The 17,952-nt window shown below is 42.8% G+C and overlaps 1 protein-coding gene across 1 annotated transcript in view; it reads left to right on the plus strand.

Annotated features, from left to right (window-relative positions):
* LOC139471235 (succinyl-CoA:acetate/propanoyl-CoA:succinate CoA transferase-like) overlaps positions 1-9,012 on the plus strand; it is a 34,666-nt gene extending 25,654 nt beyond the window's left edge. Inside the window, exons 2-8 of the mRNA XM_071253528.1 lie at positions 271-423; positions 1,106-1,345; positions 2,018-2,206; positions 3,316-3,531; positions 4,291-4,428; positions 5,339-5,467; positions 8,463-9,012. Of these exons, the coding sequence (XP_071109629.1) occupies positions 271-423; positions 1,106-1,345; positions 2,018-2,206; positions 3,316-3,531; positions 4,291-4,428; positions 5,339-5,467; positions 8,463-8,647 (1,250 nt within the window). The 3' untranslated portion in view covers positions 8,648-9,012. The remainder of the gene's footprint in view (positions 1-270; positions 424-1,105; positions 1,346-2,017; positions 2,207-3,315; positions 3,532-4,290; positions 4,429-5,338; positions 5,468-8,462) is intronic.
* Positions 9,013-17,952: the final 8,940 nt, after the last annotated feature.

Below are 17,952 nucleotides of genomic sequence, written 5' to 3' on the forward strand. Positions count from 1 at the left end.
CCACGTAAGAGTCTCATCAGGCCATATGGCATTATTTAAAATATCTCATTATTGAAGCTACCACGGTATTTAGTTCTAGACAATGTAGTTAATACAACAGCATATAAATAAAGATATCTACTTACAACAAAAATAATCTTGGTAATTTATTGACCCTTAGTGGAGACATATATTGTACGTCTTCACGTCACACGAGGGCCATCACACAACTCACCTGGCATTCACTTACTAAACAACATGTTCTCTAAACCCCAACTCTCCCATTCCCAGGACACAAGGTGTACGTACAGGGAGCTGCAGCCACGCCCATCACATTGGCGGACGCTATGGCCGTATATGGTAAGAAGGCGGGGCTTAAGGACGTGGAGGTGGTACATATGCACACAGAAGGACCAGCAACCTATGCTCAACCGGAATATAAAGGTGAGATGGGGAAATATGGAACTGGAAGCGCACCTATAATCCCAAAATGTCAATGTGTTAGTTGCGATATAGAATTTCAGATTTATCGGCAAATAAGTATTATTTCACAGTATGTTTTATTACATTTTGAAACAGGGTCTGTAGCTCACCTATCTGCAACGTAAGTAAAGACGCTGTCAACCATACAATTAATTTTATCTGTTATTGCCGTACTCATCCTATGCTATGCCAGCAAATAATTGATAAGCGAGATGTAAAATGTAAAGATGTAAATTGTGGACAAGTAGTGGCAACATTGTTCATAGGGCAACGTGAATACCTATTCAATCTCATATATCGTATAAGTGAGTGAGTGAGTTTGCTTGATGAAGGAGCAGAGCCCGAATCGATGCAGGTCTCAGGCGTCTACCACTTTCGTTAAACCTACGAGCACGGGTATGGTGCTGACAAACCTGGAAACATTATCACTGCGAAACGGGATTCGAAATCTGAATAATGGTAGTCTGACGGAGAATTACGGAGCCTTTGACCACCAGGCCACCCGTGTTTCCCAAGCCCTCAATATCTATATTGTTCAGATATAATCTGTAAGGTCTAAAAAGAAGAACTTTTAACGTTGTGCTATATATATATTTATGAATGTGCTTCAATACAATTATTACACTATATTCTATCGTTTCAGATCATTTTAGGTCAAATTCGTTCTTCATTGGTGCCAATCTACGAGAGCCAATCAACTCAGGGCGAGCTGACTGTATCCCGATCTTCCTCGGGGAAATCCCGTTGCTCTTCCGGCGAAATGTCATCAATCTCGACGTCGCCCTTGTTTCTGTGACGCCCCCGGATAACCATGGTTACTGCTCCCTGGGTACCAGCGTGGACTGTGCCAGAGCTGCTGTCCAGAACGCCAAGTATATCATAGGTAGAATACTTGGAACTCGTTAATCCGGACAAAAAATGGGTTTTTTTCCAAGGTAGAATACTTGGAACTCGTTAATCCGGACAAAAATTGTAACAATGAATACCATTAACATCAACTGTCGAAAAGTTAATTGTATGGAGAATCTCACCCAAGTGTCTTTTGATATCAAATATATCTACACGGACCGATAAAAGCTTAAAACTCCGTAGCTTGCCGAGTTCAGCAACAGACCGTTTTTCGGTCATAGTTTCAAGACGTGCAAATAAACTTCAATGGAAGGAGGACTCGAATAGCTTTTTTAAGACATGTTGCATGTGCAGCGAACAATTATGTATATTTTGCAAACCTGATACAAATTTCCAGTATTTCGAAAAGAACCAGAATAGCCAATGGTCTGACCCAAACGAGGATCAGATGAAACATGCTTTTCTTCAAGTGAAAGTAAACACGCCGCATCTCGCTGGGCAGAGTTCCGTCCCTTAACTGTCAGGATCCGCTGACAGAGGGTTTGCATCCCATTATCATGATCCTCAGTCCGCCAGCACCGTACATGTACCCGTTCTGGTGAGCTTAACTAACGAGGTAAACATACGTCACGCTTGGAACTCAGTGATATGATTGAAATACTTATGATAACAGTACAAACCCATCTTTCTTATTCACTCTACTTAGGCCTGGTGAACAAACAAATGCCGCGGACATTCGGAGACGGCCTCATACACCAGTCCCATTTTGACGCCATGGTCGCGGAGGACAGACCCCTGCCAGAACTCAAGAAGAGAGTTATGTCCCCTGAGGAGAGCGCCATCGGCAAGCACATAGCACAGAACCTGGTCCAAGATGGCGCCACGTTACAGTTAGGTACTTGTCATCAAGATGACCAAAACAGCAGTCCAGATGTGTTTTGTGTATACGTATACAACAGCCCAAGGAACAAATTCGACAAATTCTTTCCATCATGCATGTCTAAATGACTTAATATTTATGACACTGATGAAACGAGTGAATATTGCATTGCTACCAATAGACTTGTGGTAAAAGCATTTGTGTTCTGTTGAATTTGGGTTTTCACTGTGCAGAATTGCATCCTTTAACCGTGTCAGGATCTGCTGTTCGTTGGATCAAATGCAATATTCGACTCTGTCCTAATCCACTGTTTTTCAGAGTCATACAAGTGTTGTTGTTTTTTTCTAAAGGGCGTCACTTTGGCTTGCACGTTAATCTGACCAGCCGTGATATAGCTGAAATAGTGTTCAAACACGTGGGTCGGTGTGGCATTTTCTTAGCACAGATTCCAATCAAATTTACTTGTACAGAGTGCCCTTGCTGTACTTTGATAAACAATCAATAGCTCCAATGCTTTGTTACAGTTCAAGACTGTATTCAGTCTTTAACGTAAAGTTCAATGCCTGCATTGTGAAAGCTTCAGATGAAGCCGCATCACGCATCTTTGTTTGAGACCGTGCGTGGTGATTCCGGACACCATACGACCCGTGAAGATCCGGGGTAGAATAGGTCTTCAGCAACACATGCTTGCCGTAAAAGACGGCTATGCTTGTCGTAAAAGGCGACTAACGGGATCGGGTGGTCAGGCTCACTTACTTGGTTGATGCAAGTCATCGATCCCAATTGCGCGGATCGATGCTCATGACATTAATCACTGGATTGTCTAATCCAGACTCGATTATTTACAGACCGCCGTCATATAGCTGGAATATTGCTGAGTGCGTCGTTAATCAACAAACCAACCAACCGGGCACCATACGCTAATAACGACGACCAAATTGCATCTGGGGTTCGGCTCGGTTTTGTACGGTTTGGTTACCTGTGTGTCATCGCACCTGAACGGCGTAATATCGATCACCGCCCTGTCTGGATCAGATTCTGTTTTTACAGGTTACCGATACAGCTGGGTAATTGTTTCAAGCCTAAAACAACAAACAAACAAACCGTACCGATGTTTGTTTTAGGTATAGGTTCGATCCCAGACGCGGTCCTGGCAGAGCTAGGAAGCCACCGTGACCTTGGCATCCACTCAGAGATGATCAGTGACGGCGTCGTGGACCTCATGAAGACCGGCGCCATCACCAACTCCAAGAAGGTCATCCACACCGGCAAGACTCTCTCCAGCTTCTGCATTGGCTCACGTAAACTGTACGACTTCCTCAACAACAACCCTTCAGTCGGTACGTGTTGATCGCTGGGTAGGACTGAAGCTGGTTTAAATAATGATTGACGTGGATATTTTATTATCCTTGACAATAATGCCAGTTGTGGCTGACGCGACCATACGAGAGCCGTTGACGTTAACTTCAGAAATGATTAACGTACAATGCTTGTAATGTTTGACAATGTTTTCAGCTAAGAGAACTGTTGACATTGGCGTCAGAATGATTGACGTGTTATTTTATAATGCTGGATAATATATCCAGATATGATTGACATGACTGTAAGAGAACCATTGACTTTGGCTTTAAAAGTGATACACGTTGAATGCTTGTATTTTTCACAATGCTGATGACGTTTGTTTCAGAAATGATTGACGTGATATTTTATGTGAATAATAATTCCAGTTTTGATAGATGTGACTGTTCGAGAACCGTTGACCTTGTCTTTAGAAGTAATTAACGCTGAACGCTTTTAATGTTTGACAATGATTTCGGTTGAGAGACCTGTTGACATTGCCCTCAGAAATGATTGACGTAGAATACACAATACTACAATACGTGATATTTTATAATACTGGATAATAATTCCAGTTTTAATAGATGTGACTGTTCGAGAACCGTTGACCTTGTCTTTAGAAGTAATTAACGCTAAACGCTTTTAATGTTTGACAATGATTTCGGTTGAGAGACCTGTTGACATTGCCCTCAGAAATGATTGACGTAGAATATACAACACTACAATACGTGATATTTTATATGCCTGGATAATAATTCCAGTTATGGTTGACGTGGCCTACAGCAATAGTGAAGCCATCATTGCCCAGAATCCCAAAGTAACGGCCATTAACTCAGCTATCGAGGTGGATCTCAGCGGCCAAGTGGTGTCTGATTCTATAGCAACAAGAATGTACTCAGGTAAGAGGGGCGATGGGGTAGCCTTTTGATTAAACCGTTCGCTCGTCAGGTCAAAGGCCCGGGTTCCATTCCCCACATGGGTACAACGTGTGAAGCCCATTTCAGGTGTAGACCGCCTCCGTGAGCGGAAGGTCCGGGGTTCGATCCCAGGCCGTGTCATACCAAAAGACGTTAAAAGATGGAACTTGTTGTTACCCTGCCTGGCGCTCGGCATTAAGGGGTTAAAACAAGGACTGATCGGCTCGGAGTCAGTATACTGTATACGTATCCAGGCCAACAAACCTGAGCTTGTCCTTTTTGATACATCCAATGAAATCAGTTATATTATTGAATTTTCTGTCCCTTTTGACACTAATGTGATTGACAAGATTCAGGAAAAAGAAAGCAAATATGCAGACCTCGCTTTCGAAATGTCACGCTTGCATCCCAAGTACCAAGTTGTCTGATTCCCCATTGTTCTCGGTGCTTTAGGTTTTTATACCTCCCATTGGGCCATTGGGAGAGTACCCGGGTTTGCTTCCAGGAATACAGCCCTTCTAAAAATCTGGGCAATTCAGAAGTCCGCAGTGTTGGGGAGTCTTCAAATTTTCCGAAAGGTTCTGGGTGGTTTTCATCAGGCAGCGCTTCCTGGGAGAAGTCCCATTCGCTGTCTGAGCTGCGTGTAGAAGGGGCAAGGGCCCTGAGCTGATGACCAGCCTAAGAAGCCTGACTGTGCCAGGATCACCCAAACTCTCTTTGCTGCATAATAATAATAGTGAATACTTAGCTCAAATCACAGATAATAAATCTTTTTTTACGGTTTTGTAAAGATTGTTTTGTGAAATTATGCCTTCGAGTGTTGAGTATTGTACTGTGTTGTCATCCCACGAACACCGATGCAATTTTGATGAATACACATACATTGTTTCAGGTTTTGGGGGTCAGGTGGACTTCATACGAGGTGCAGCTCTCTCACAGGACGGGAAGGGCAAGCCAGTCATTGCTCTTCCTTCGCAGACAAAGAAGGGCGAGTCGAAGATATCGCCTTTCATCAAAGAGGGTAAGACACCTTAATGTAAAGTTGTCATTGGGTAGCCTAGTGATTATCTCGCCGATCGTTAGTGGCAAAAAGCCATTGGAGAATATTCCCACTTCTTACTTGTATGGGGGCGGTCGGGTAGCCTAGTGGTTAAAGCGTTTGCTCGTCACACCGAAGACCCGGGTTCGATTCCCCACATGGGTACAATGTGTGAAGCCCATTTCTGGTGTCCCCCGCCGTGATATTGCTGGAATATTGCTGATAACGGCATAAAACCATACTCACTCACTCACTCACTCACCCACTCACTCACTCACTCACTCACCCACTCTTACTTGTATGCCCGAAAACTATCTACGATCAGTATATCTGATTAGGTATTCTGTATTCAATGACACCCAAAAGTTTCGCATTTGGATTTCAACGTCGAAAAATATATTATTTAGAAATATGACTATGTATGTTTACCATGCTATGAAACTGCGGCACTCTTCCTCAAGGTGTTAAATGCTTAGCAGCTCTGTAATGCAGTGAATGCACTACAGTTCTGAAACCTTTACGTATTATGATTGAATAAACATTGTATAGTCGTTCGCTCAGCCACTCATCGGCCGCAGATTATCCTATTTCAGAGAAGAACAGGTGCCCAGTACTTTTATCATATTTCAACATGGACACATGACCGCATGTACCACTTTCATAACCCCACATGATAAATACGGGTAGAATAGGTCGCCAGTACTTTCATCTTATTTCCACATGGACACACGACCGCATGTACCACTTTCATAATCCCACATGGAAAATACGGGTAGAATAGGTATCAAGTACTTTCATCTTTTTTCCACGTTAAGATTCCGGGAAGAGTAGGCCCCCAGCACCACCGTCATATTTTCACGTTAAGATTCCGGGTAGAGTAGGTTCCCAGTACCACACTCATATTTCCACGTTAAAAATCAGGACAGGGTTGGTCGACAGTACCACCGTCATATCTCCACATAGAGAATCAGGGCAGAGTAGGTCCCCAATACCACAGTCATATCTCCACATAGAGAATCAGGGCAGAGTAGGTCCCCAATACCAAAGTCATACCTCCACATAGAGAATCAGGGCAGAGTATGTCACCAGGACCAACGTCATACCTCCACATAGAGAATCAGGGCAGAGTATGTCCCCAGTACCACAGTCATATCTCCACATAGAGAATCAGGGCAGAGTAGGTCCCCAGTACCACAGTCATATCTCAACATAGAGAATCAGGGCAGAGTAGGTCCCCAATACCAAAGTCATACCTCCACATAGAGAATCAGGGCAGAGTATGTCACCAGGACCAACGTCATACCTCCACATAGAGAATCAGGGCAGAGTAGGTCCCCAATACCACAGTCATATCTCCACATAGAGAATCAGGGCAGAGTAGGTCCCCAGTACCACAGTCATATCTCCACATAGAGAATCAGGGCAGAGTAGGTCCCCAATACCACAGTCATATCTCCACATAGAGAATCAGGGCAGAGTAGGTCCCCAATACCACAGTCATATCTCCACATAGAGAATCAGGGCAGAGTAGGTCCCCAATACCACAGTCATATCTCCACATAGAGAATCAGGGCAGAGTAGGTCCCTACTACCACAGTCATATCTCCACATAGAGAATCAGGGCAGAGTATGTCCCCAGTACCACAGTCATATCTCCACATAGAGAATCAGGGCAGAGTAGGTCCCCAGTACCACAGTCATACCTCCACATAGAGAATCAGGGCAGAGTAGGTCCCCAATACCACAGTCATACCTCCACATAGAGAATCAGGGCAGAGTAGGTCCCCAATACCACAGTCATATCTCCACATAGAGAATCAGGGCAGAGTAGGTCCCCAATACCACAGTCATATCTCCACATAGAGAATCAGGGCAGAGTAGGTCCCCAATACCACAGTCATATCTCCACATAGAGAACCAGGGCAGAGTAGGTCCCCAGTACCACAGTCATACCTCCACATAGAGAATCAGGGCAGAGTAGGTCCCCAATACCACAGTCATATCTCCAAAGAGAATCAGGGCAGAGTAGGTCCCTAGTACCACAGTCATATCTCCACATAGAGAATCAGGGCAGAGTAGGTCCCCAGTACCACAGTCATATCTCCAAAGAGAATCAGGACAGAGTAGGTCCCTAGTACCACAGTCATATCTCCACATAAAGAAAAAGGGCAGAGTAGGTCCCCAGTACCACAGTCATACCTCCACATAGAGAATCAGGGCAGAGTTGGTCCCCAATACCACAGTCATACCTCCACATAGAGAATCAGGGCAGAGTAGGTCCCCAATACCACAGTCATACCTCCACATAGAGAATCAGGGCAGAGTAGGTCCCCAATACCACAGTCATACCTCCACATAGAGAATCAGGGCAGAGTAGGTCCCCAATACCACAGTCATACCTCCACATAGAGAATCAGGGCAGAGTAGGTCCCCAGAACCAACGTCATATCTCCACATAGAGAATCAGGGCAGAGTAGGTCACCAGTACCACCATCATATTTCCACATAGAGAATCAGGGCAGAGTAGGTCACCAGGACCAACGTCATATCTCCACGCTAAGAATCAGGGCAGAGTAGGTCACCAGGACCAACGTCATATCTCCACGCTAAGAATCAGGGCAGAGTAGGTCACCAGGACCAACGTCATATCTCCACGCTAAGAATCAGGGCAGAGTAGGTCCCCAGTGCCACAGTCATACCTCCACATAGAGAATCAGGGCAGAGTAGGTCCCTTTTACCACGGCCCACTGCTCCTGAATACATAGGCAATGCTCGTAAATAGAGTGTGCCGTTAAACAACATTCACTCACATGAACAGACTGTTTCTGTTTTCTTTAACCATAAAGAGAAATTACTATTTGTAGCAGACCTCAACAATTGTTACGTGACAATGCCAAATATGGCTGACGTAACTAAATCCTTCGAAACAATAACAAGGATTAACAAATACATGTTCGTGTTTTTCATACGTTTGTAGGTGCTGGAGTTGTAACGACACGAGCGCACGTGCATTACGTGGTGACAGAGTTCGGCATCGCCTTCTTGTTCGGCAAAAGCCTGCGACAGAGAGCCTACGAGTTGATAAAGATAGCTCACCCCAACCACAGGGAGCAGTTGGAAAAGGCGGCCTTCGACAGACTCAAATGTATGCCTGCTCCGTGATTGGACGATGTTCACGAGCCTCAAGTGCATGCCTACTCGTGATTGGACGATGTTCACGAGCCTTAAGTATATGCATGCTCCGTGAATGGACGATCCACAGCCTTAAGTGTACAGTAAACCCACGATTGGTCAGTATTACCTGGCTTAATCACATGACTGTTTCGTGATTAGTTGAGAGTCGCAACTAAAACACTACTACAATTTACCAACGCTGGAGTTAATACCTTGTTGATGATCGTGTATTTTGAAAATTCACCTCTAGCACGTTATCTGTCTATAAAACTGAAAACTGTTGAAATTCCATGAGCGATTTTGTGATTGTTTCCATATGATTTTCATATATAAAGTATATCAATTTGTTTCAACACTTGTTATGTTATGGTTTGCAAGGGACATAACTCCGGTGATGTTTGTAGTTTAACAAAATGTGAAGAGGAATATAAACCCTTAATCATCGAGTTTAAATATCGTTTCATGAAACTACCTTCATTTAATTTAAACGTAGGTAGCCATCTCTCAAATTACTCAGAGTTATGAAATATCACATTGGGACACATAGAGAGAAACAGCAGGAAACAGTTTTACATATACTATTTAAGCCCATCAAACAATTTATTCATAAATTTATTGGTGTGGTTGATATACTTGTGGACAGAGTGAAACAACTGCACATTTTCGTTGCAGCTGAGATGGGGGTTCATGGCCAAAGTGTCGTGAGTCCTTTATATATAGGAGCAGTCGGGTAGCCTAGTGGTTAAAGCGTTCGCTCGTCACGCCGAAGACCCAAGTTCGATTCCCGACTTGGGTACAATGTGTGAAGCCAATTTCTCGTGTCCCCCGCCTTGATATTGCTGGAATTTGCTAAAAGTGGCGTAAAACCAAACTCACTCACTATCTAAGACCTAAATTGTATGTTTAGTACAAAACCAGTGCCAAGGACCTACATGTAGCTGTCGGAAATGTTAAGAGTTTGGTAGAAATCAACAAATCTATTCCTGCTACCCAATTTGGTTCGTCGGCATTTCCCTTCTCCCTAACTGAAATAATTGAGTGAGTGAGTATGATTTGTACGCCGTCTTTAGAAATATTCCTGCAATATCACCACGGATGACATCAGAAATGGGCTTCACACGTTGTACCCATGTTGGGAATCGAAACAGGCCCTCGGCGTGACGAGTGAATGCTTTAAAGAATATGTTACCCCACCCGTCCTTAAGATTAAAGAAGAAAATAAACAGAGTTTTAAGATCAAAGTGAGATGAAGTTATAAAGGATATAGACATATAATTTGAGTAAATCTTGCTGCTAGCTTATTTTTAGTGCAGCTATAAGACGAGAACATGCCAATGTCACGGTTAACGCGCAACTTCAGATCAGCTTCACAGGGAATGCGGGGGCACGGGTGGCGCAGTCGTCTAAGGCGCCGCGATTCGCTGTGCAGACTCACAGGGAATTCGAAAAGACATCGAAACCTCTTCATGGATGATACAGAGACAAGGACGAGACATCCTACTGGTAGGAAGATTTGCAAGGCATCACTACAGACCCATGACGTCATTGTAGGCCGAATGTCACTCCAGCCACACAAACTGCAGTCGCAAGTGTTCATATTTCATGGCCAGATCAAAGAGAAGCTAAGGTGGGAAGGTTTTGTTTGTTTGTTTGTTGTTTAACGCCGCTCTCAGCAATATTCCAGCTATATGACGGCGGTCTGTAAATAATCCAGTCTAGACCAGACAATCCAGTGATTGAAATCATGAGCATCGATCCACGCAGTTGGGATCGATGACTTGCATCAACCAAGTCAGCGAGCGTGACCACCATCAACCGAATCTACGATGATCAGCGTATTGAGTGGAAAGGCTATACAGTCAACCTGCCTGAAAACATACGCCAGAATATTCCGATGTTCAGATCCATGAAAAGCATCACGTACCGGACCAGACACAGGACCATTCCGAAGGTTCTTGGGGCCCGAGCAGCAATTGAACACGTTGAACAAGTTGAACCTTCATCGATTTCTCAGTCGTGCAGCTGCACTACCTTTGGTTTTGTTTTGCGAGGCATCTATGAGGTTTTTTTCTCGTTATTTCAAGTTTATTTCAAAAACTCGAAATTTCTAGAAAATAATTGACATAACGAGAACAAAAATCGAAATTGCAAGTTTTTAAAATAAACTTGCTATAACGAGAAAATAATCGAAATTACTAGAAAATAGTCGAAATAACGAGAGATAAATATCGAAGAAACGAGACAAAAATCGATATTTTGAGTTTGTCAGATAAACTTGAAATAACGAGAAAATATTCGTTATTTCAAGAAAATAATCGAAATAATGAGAAATTTCGATTAAAAATAATGTATGTAACCAAAGTGGAACCATTAGGCTTTCGTCGCTGGCAGCATAGAATAAATAATTTAAACAACGTTTTCGGAAAGTGCCACCCTCACCTGTCCAAACACCTGTCCACAATGCGGAGGGAGCAGTCGGCAGTTTAAGCCAGGATGGCTCGGCTCTTTGATCACCGTCGTGTTCCACCGGGGGAGAAGAACTTTCAGACCTCAACACCCAGTTCAGACAACAAAACCTGACGACTCTCGACTACCCCGACTTTTCCCTGCAAAATGCATTTGCATATGAAGTCCCAGAAACTGATAAGACCCGTGAAGATTCCGGGGTAGAATAGGTCTTCAGCAACCCATGCTTTCCGTAAAAGGTGACTATGCTTGTCGTAAAAGGCGACTAACAGGATCAGGTGGTCAGGCTCGCTGACTTGGTTGATGCATGTCATCGATCCCAATTGCGTGGATCGATGCTCATGATATTAATCACTGGATTGTTTGGTCCAGACTCGATTATTTACAGACCGCCGTCATATAGCTGGAATATTGCTGAGTGCGTCGTTAAACAACAAACCAACCCAACTGATAATAAACTGATAATGAAATAAGTAATACAATATGAAACAGTTTAAGTGTTTGAAGCATGTAAAGTAGTACTCGCTGGTCAAACACATGTACGTGTATCATGGCAATATATATGTGTATGTCTTGTATACTTTACCACCGATCTGTCGAAGGTACTTGGTGCAACGATCCTCAACCGACACCGAACTGTCAAAAAGACAAAACTCGTGATCATTTGTTTGTTTGTTGTTTAACGCCGCACTCAGCAATATTCCAGCTATATGACGACGGTCTGCAAATAACCCAGCCTGAACCAGACAATCCAGTGATTGACATCATGAACATCGATCTGCGCAGACATGAATCAATCAAGTTAGAGAGCCTGACCATCCGATCCCGTTAGTCGCCTCGTACGGCAAGCATGGGTTGCTGAAGACCTATTCTACCCTGGATCTTCACGGGTACTCCCATTTAACAATATTGGCACATCGGGGACTATCTTGTTTTTTTACAAATGTCAGTTACCTTTTTAAACACTATGTTTCAAACAGTTTCAGAGACAGTCATAATTTAACTGCATAAGTAGTGAAAGTTTTAAGCAGTATATTTACTTCCTAAAACATAAGGGTTATAGAAGGAGCGCGTTTATTTTGGTTTTAAAAGAACTTAAAATACTGGAGGCTCTTGTTGGTAGGAGCAAAACAAATTACTTTTTATGACGCTTCATTTGATATTCATGGATGAGCGGGGCCTCTGTGACTCCATATAATGTGTTAAAAAAAATTAAATAAAAAAAATAAAAATGTGTTAATAATTAATCCATACATCATACATCATACATCATACATTATACATCATCCACATGACATGTCTTTTAAACTGAAAAATATGTTGTGAATAAAACAATATATTTGGCTTCTTTCAGTGAAAAAAATGTTTTGAAGCGCTGACTGAAAAAAAAAAATCTGTTTCAAATAAAAACTCTGTGTAGGCACCTCACCGTCAGTGTGTACTGATATACGTAGAGTGCAGTAATATTGATGGGTCAACCCTTGGGTGATGAGCGAAATACAACCGTGACTGTCTCCGTAGGGACAGACTCAGCCCTCCATCGATCATACGTGACCCCCGGGGGAGGTCCATGTTGACTGCACCCTAGCGGGTCAGGGAACAAGTTGGTGTCCCCGGGTTTAATGAACGGACACGCATGACTTCACCGAATAGATTTAAGGAAAATTGAAGTCGACGTTGTATTCACGTTTGACTATTCGTTTGCCTCTTTTAGTGACATGTTCAAAATAATCCCTTTACTTCAGTGGTTTGCGGTAGATACCAAACATTGTATAAAACAAGAAAATATGATCGGGTTTGTAACATTTTATGAAAATTTCTGCAGGTTGGTGATATTGTTTGTGAATACCATAGTTTTCAAAACATCGACAAAACAAACGCATATTGTGAGTGAATGAGTGAGTATGGTATTACGCCGCTTTTAAGCAATATTCCAGCAACATCACGTCAGGGGACACCTGACATGGGCTTCACACATTGAACCCATATGGGAAATCGAACTCGGGCCTTCGGCGAACGCTTTAACCAATAGGCTACCCCACCGCCCCCAAACGTATATAAACACACTATAATGTATACTATGGTATACAAAGGGCCTTAAATGCCGAGCATTTTGTCAACATTGAAGTGTACGTTTGACCTTAGAGGAACGAAATAGCAAAATAATTAAAAGGAATATTAGCAATAATATTGAGAGATTCCATCAATATGGGACAGGTTTAATTCCTACTAGTAAAATGGGAGCTTAAAATGGACCAATACTGTTTTCATCATTATGTAGATTTGTCAAGTAACACATCTGAATAACACCCCAAGGCTTGGACAGGCAAGGAAGCTTGTGGGTGTGTGATCAAACGGGTCAATCACACTTGGTGTCCTCGGGGGTGCGTCTCAGCCCTCGCGCGTTCATCTCACACTTCCAGTGGCAGAACCAGAACATGAGGATGCTTCTGGTATGTATCTCTGTAGTATATTATAGTTATTGTAGTTGTTACTATAATATTACCCTCCGGGATGGATATAGATGAAATTAGTTTTAGCAATTCTTAGGGAGTAATATATAGAGAATCTCATCCGATGTCTTTTGATATGAAACATATCAACGAGTGTTGATATATTTCATATCAAAAGACACGAGGGTGGGATTTTATTTATCATCCAACATCATTCTTCCAACTTTTTCAGTTTGTAGACAGTAACCAGCAGTGTCTTAAGTGTAAAAAGTGCTGCTAACAGCTTTAGTAGCAGAGCCATTAGTGATGCCATTTGATTGTGACGTCATGGTAGCCAATGACATCACAATGGTCTGCAAAGCATTGTGATGCAATTTCATTGCAGCGATATTTACAATGTGGGTATCGCTTGATCACACCCAAGCGATATCTCCTGTGGGAACTACTTTTGGATGACAAAATGTTTTCTTCATACCAAGAGTTCCATTGTTTGCATTGTTTGCGAAGAGACCTGTATGAACATGACGTCATATGAACGTACTGTCATAAATAATTGAAGATGACGTCATCCATTGTTCATGATTTATCCATAATTAGAGTAAAAGATATGCAAGCATGTCTAAATTCATTAATACTGGCTTTAGAAATGTTGAAGCTCTTAAAAAAGTTGCATGATATTCCTGTCACTTTAATTTTGGCACATTTCATTGTAACTTTCAATCTCTGTATATAAACTGACGTCCAAAAGAAACTTTACCAGAGTTTGAAATAAATCTTGCTCAAAAACAACAAAACATACATGCATGAAGTAAAGTGTATTGAGAAGATTAATATATCAACATAATCAACACTGAAAATGACAATCATACCGCGACTGAGAATGACGTCAGAGCCCCCCATTGTTGGGTGTGGTACAAAACTCGAACTTTCAGAATCATGGACAATAGGCAGAGTACATAAACAATCGCTCACGTTCAATAACAAGTCATTAGTAGCGTGTGTGACCACCAAATGCCTCAATACACGCAAAAACTCTTCGACGCACAGAAAAAGTCAGTCGTCTGATGAGGTCACGTGCATTCTTGGAGGGCCAAGATCAGTTCTTGCCGGTTGGCTGGAGAGTGTGGTCATTGTCGAACACGACGATCCATCAAGTCCCAGAGGTGTTCTATGGGGGACATGTCGGGTGAGCGTGCAGGCCACGGCAGGCCGTTGACGTTGCTGGCTGCGAGGAAGTTAGTGACAATTCTGGCTGTATGGGCTCTAGCGTTGTCATGCTGATAAATGACACCACGTGGCTGCTGTTGGAGAAATGGTAGGACAACTGGACGAAGAATGTTATCCATGTAACGCTGAGCTGTCAAGTTTCCGTCAACGATGACCAGCGGTGTCCTCTCCTGCCCACAGATCCCTCCCCACACCATGACACTCCCTCCACCATATGGTACGACCTCCTGCACGCAACACGACGCCGTTCGTTCACCCTTCGGCGGTAAACACGTTGTCTTCCATCAGCCCTAAACATACAGAATCGACTTTCGTCAGTGAAGACAACCCTCTGCCAGTCACGTCGCTGCCAACGTCGTACAGTCCGGGTCCATCTCAATCGCAGACGACGATGTTGCGCTGTCAATAGCTGTCCTCTGTAAGGTCCAAAAGCCCTGATTCCATGAGCCGTGAGTCTCCTAGCCACTGTCTGTCGACTAACCCTGTGACCTAAGGCATTTGTCGCCGATGACGTCACTGTCAGGAAGCGATTTCGGAGGTGCAAGGTACGCAAGTACCGGTAATCATGGGGCGTGGTCACCCTGGGTCTGCCTGTTCTTGGCCTGTCAGCGTTCCGCCCTGTCTGTCTGTAACGTTGCATCAAGTTGGTAACGGCAACACGGGAGCAACCGAAGGTTCGTGCAATATGGGCGTGGGTGGCTCCCATCTGTACCATACCCAAGGCTCGTTCACGTTGTTCGACTGTGAGTCGTGGCATTTCTTTTGTGGTTTTTTTATCACTGTGGATGTCTGACTTGCCGTTGCAATCGTTTTATACCCCTACCCGCACGTGCATTTGCAGTTGTCCGTGGTGCACGTGTTTTTCACTTTTTCGCCTGTTTTTCTCGCAAACTTGTAACAGACGATTAATATTTTCCGCATACACTATTGTTGTATTTAGGTTATGTGTTTTAGATAGACTCCATCGAAAAAGAATTTATACTTTGTCTGAAATTTATATTTTTTGAAGTGGTAAAGTTTCTTTTGGACGTCAGTTTATCATACAATATCCCTGTCATCTTCATTATCTTATAGGGTACAATGTGTGAAGCCCAGTTCTTATGTACCCCGCTGGAATATTGCTAAAAGCGGCGTAAAACCATACTCACTCACTAATTATCTTATATGAATCAATATTATACTTTTTTCTCATGTACTCACTTTTTTCTGAGAATATACTAAACTTTAAAATGTAATCCTCTTTGAAAAGAGACTCTGAATCACGGAATTTCTGTATTTCGAGAAATAATTCCAAACTCGGAACTCGGGACAGCAGTTGGATTCATTTAAGGATTTAAATGAAATTGTTATAAGGTGGTAATTTTCTGAGGCTCAGCATCACTGGTGTGTCTGGTCCAGACTCGATTATTTACAAGCCGCTGTTATAGATTGCCGAATGCGGCGTTAAACAACAGACAAAAAACAGTAACAACTTCTATATATCCAGGGCTCGTATTTCGGTAAACGTACACTCACCCCTGGATCCATTCCCGTGGTTCTCGCGATCTCAAATTACCTGCCCTTGATTTTCGATACAATTTTACCAACCAATGAAACGTCAGGTTAAGGGAAAAGGAAGTGGGTTTCTCACAGGGCAGCCTTTGTAGAAAGTGAACTTGTCACCGCCAGGTTTAATGAACGTGGAGACATCCTTTCCATCAAAGAGATATTGGGGCGATTTCTTTTGCGTGTTGGTCAGTTTCAGAGTTACATTTCTCGCCAATTCAATCGTAATGTAAGGGTCTGGCCGCCATGTTGTTGACATCGCAAACCGGGCATTAAGGCTGTTTTGTAACTTGCATTCTGAGTGGGTAGCGTAGCAAATCAAACTGGCCAATGAAAATCAAGGGCGGGTAATTTCTGTTTAAACCATGAGAATGGATCCAGAGGTTAGAGTAGGTTTACCGTGATGCGAGCCCTAGAGATAGAGAGGATGCGGCTCCTTATACTGGAAATACAACAGTTATAACTGGTTTATAAGTGTGTAAGCTGACGGGGAGGCAAAAGTATACACCCATGTTTGATGGTAGCTAAAAAATGAAACACAACAAAAAATATTTATTCGATGTTGATGTATTTGATACGGGTATCAGAGTTGCCCTTCGGACCTTAAGTTTGCAGTGTTCCGGCGACTGTTTTAGCCTAATAACGTTTTCATAAGGTTTGTACTTTTTTTTTTGTCAAATCGAGCTTCCAAGTGTGAACTTTCTTTTGTCCGGCAGTGTAAGCACAGTGCATCTGAATTTTTTTGTAATAATGAAGTTAATTGATTTTATGGAGTGAAATATATGTCACGATTTAATTTCATACTACAGTTCTATGTTAATGTTGATAATTATCATAATAACTGTCAACTCAACAAAGGACTATTAGGTCCTATTACTATTAGGGTTATTTTATCAAAATTTGTCAACTGTTTGAAATGACGGTTTTTTATCTGATTCCTTCTGTTTTCAGACTTTAATTTTTATTGATAGTTGAAAACGTATAAACATTGCGTACATCGATGCTCACTTGATTGTTTGGTCCATACTCGATTATTTACAGACCGCCATCATACAGATGTAATATTGCTGAGTGCAGCGTAAACAACAACAAAGACAAATCAATTATAGAGTTCTTTCTCTCGACCCATATTTTATTTATATTTATTTTGTACCCCTCCCTCAGTTGCACGTGCTGGTGTTAGCTGTGCAGTGCACGTGCACACGTGCATGGATGACCAGGCTTGGATCTCCGTTCCGGGTGATATGTCCAAGAGGCAACTCTCTGGTAGGACTGTCCAGTGTCCATTCAAGCTGGGCGGAAGACAGAATCTGGGACTTCCGGTGTGCGCAGACGGACACTACAGAAGAGTGTGAATGGAACAGTAAGTGAACATTACTCGCCTCAAACAGCGTGTTATACAGTGTATGATTACTCTTAAAGATCCTCGAGCAGATCCGGGTTAGAATAGGTCTTCAGCAATGCATGCCTCCCGTAAGAGGCGACTAACAGGATCGGGTGGTCAGGCAAGATGACTTCGTTGATACATGTCATCGTATCCAAGTTATGAGATCGACTCATGATGTCAATGACTGGATACTCTGGTCCAGATTCAATTATTTA

This window comes from Haliotis cracherodii, unplaced genomic scaffold (assembly GCF_022045235.1).
Source record: "Haliotis cracherodii isolate W230 unplaced genomic scaffold, xgHalCrac1.p SCAF_22, whole genome shotgun sequence".
In the NCBI taxonomy this organism is placed as follows: Eukaryota; Metazoa; Mollusca; class Gastropoda; order Lepetellida; family Haliotidae; genus Haliotis; species Haliotis cracherodii.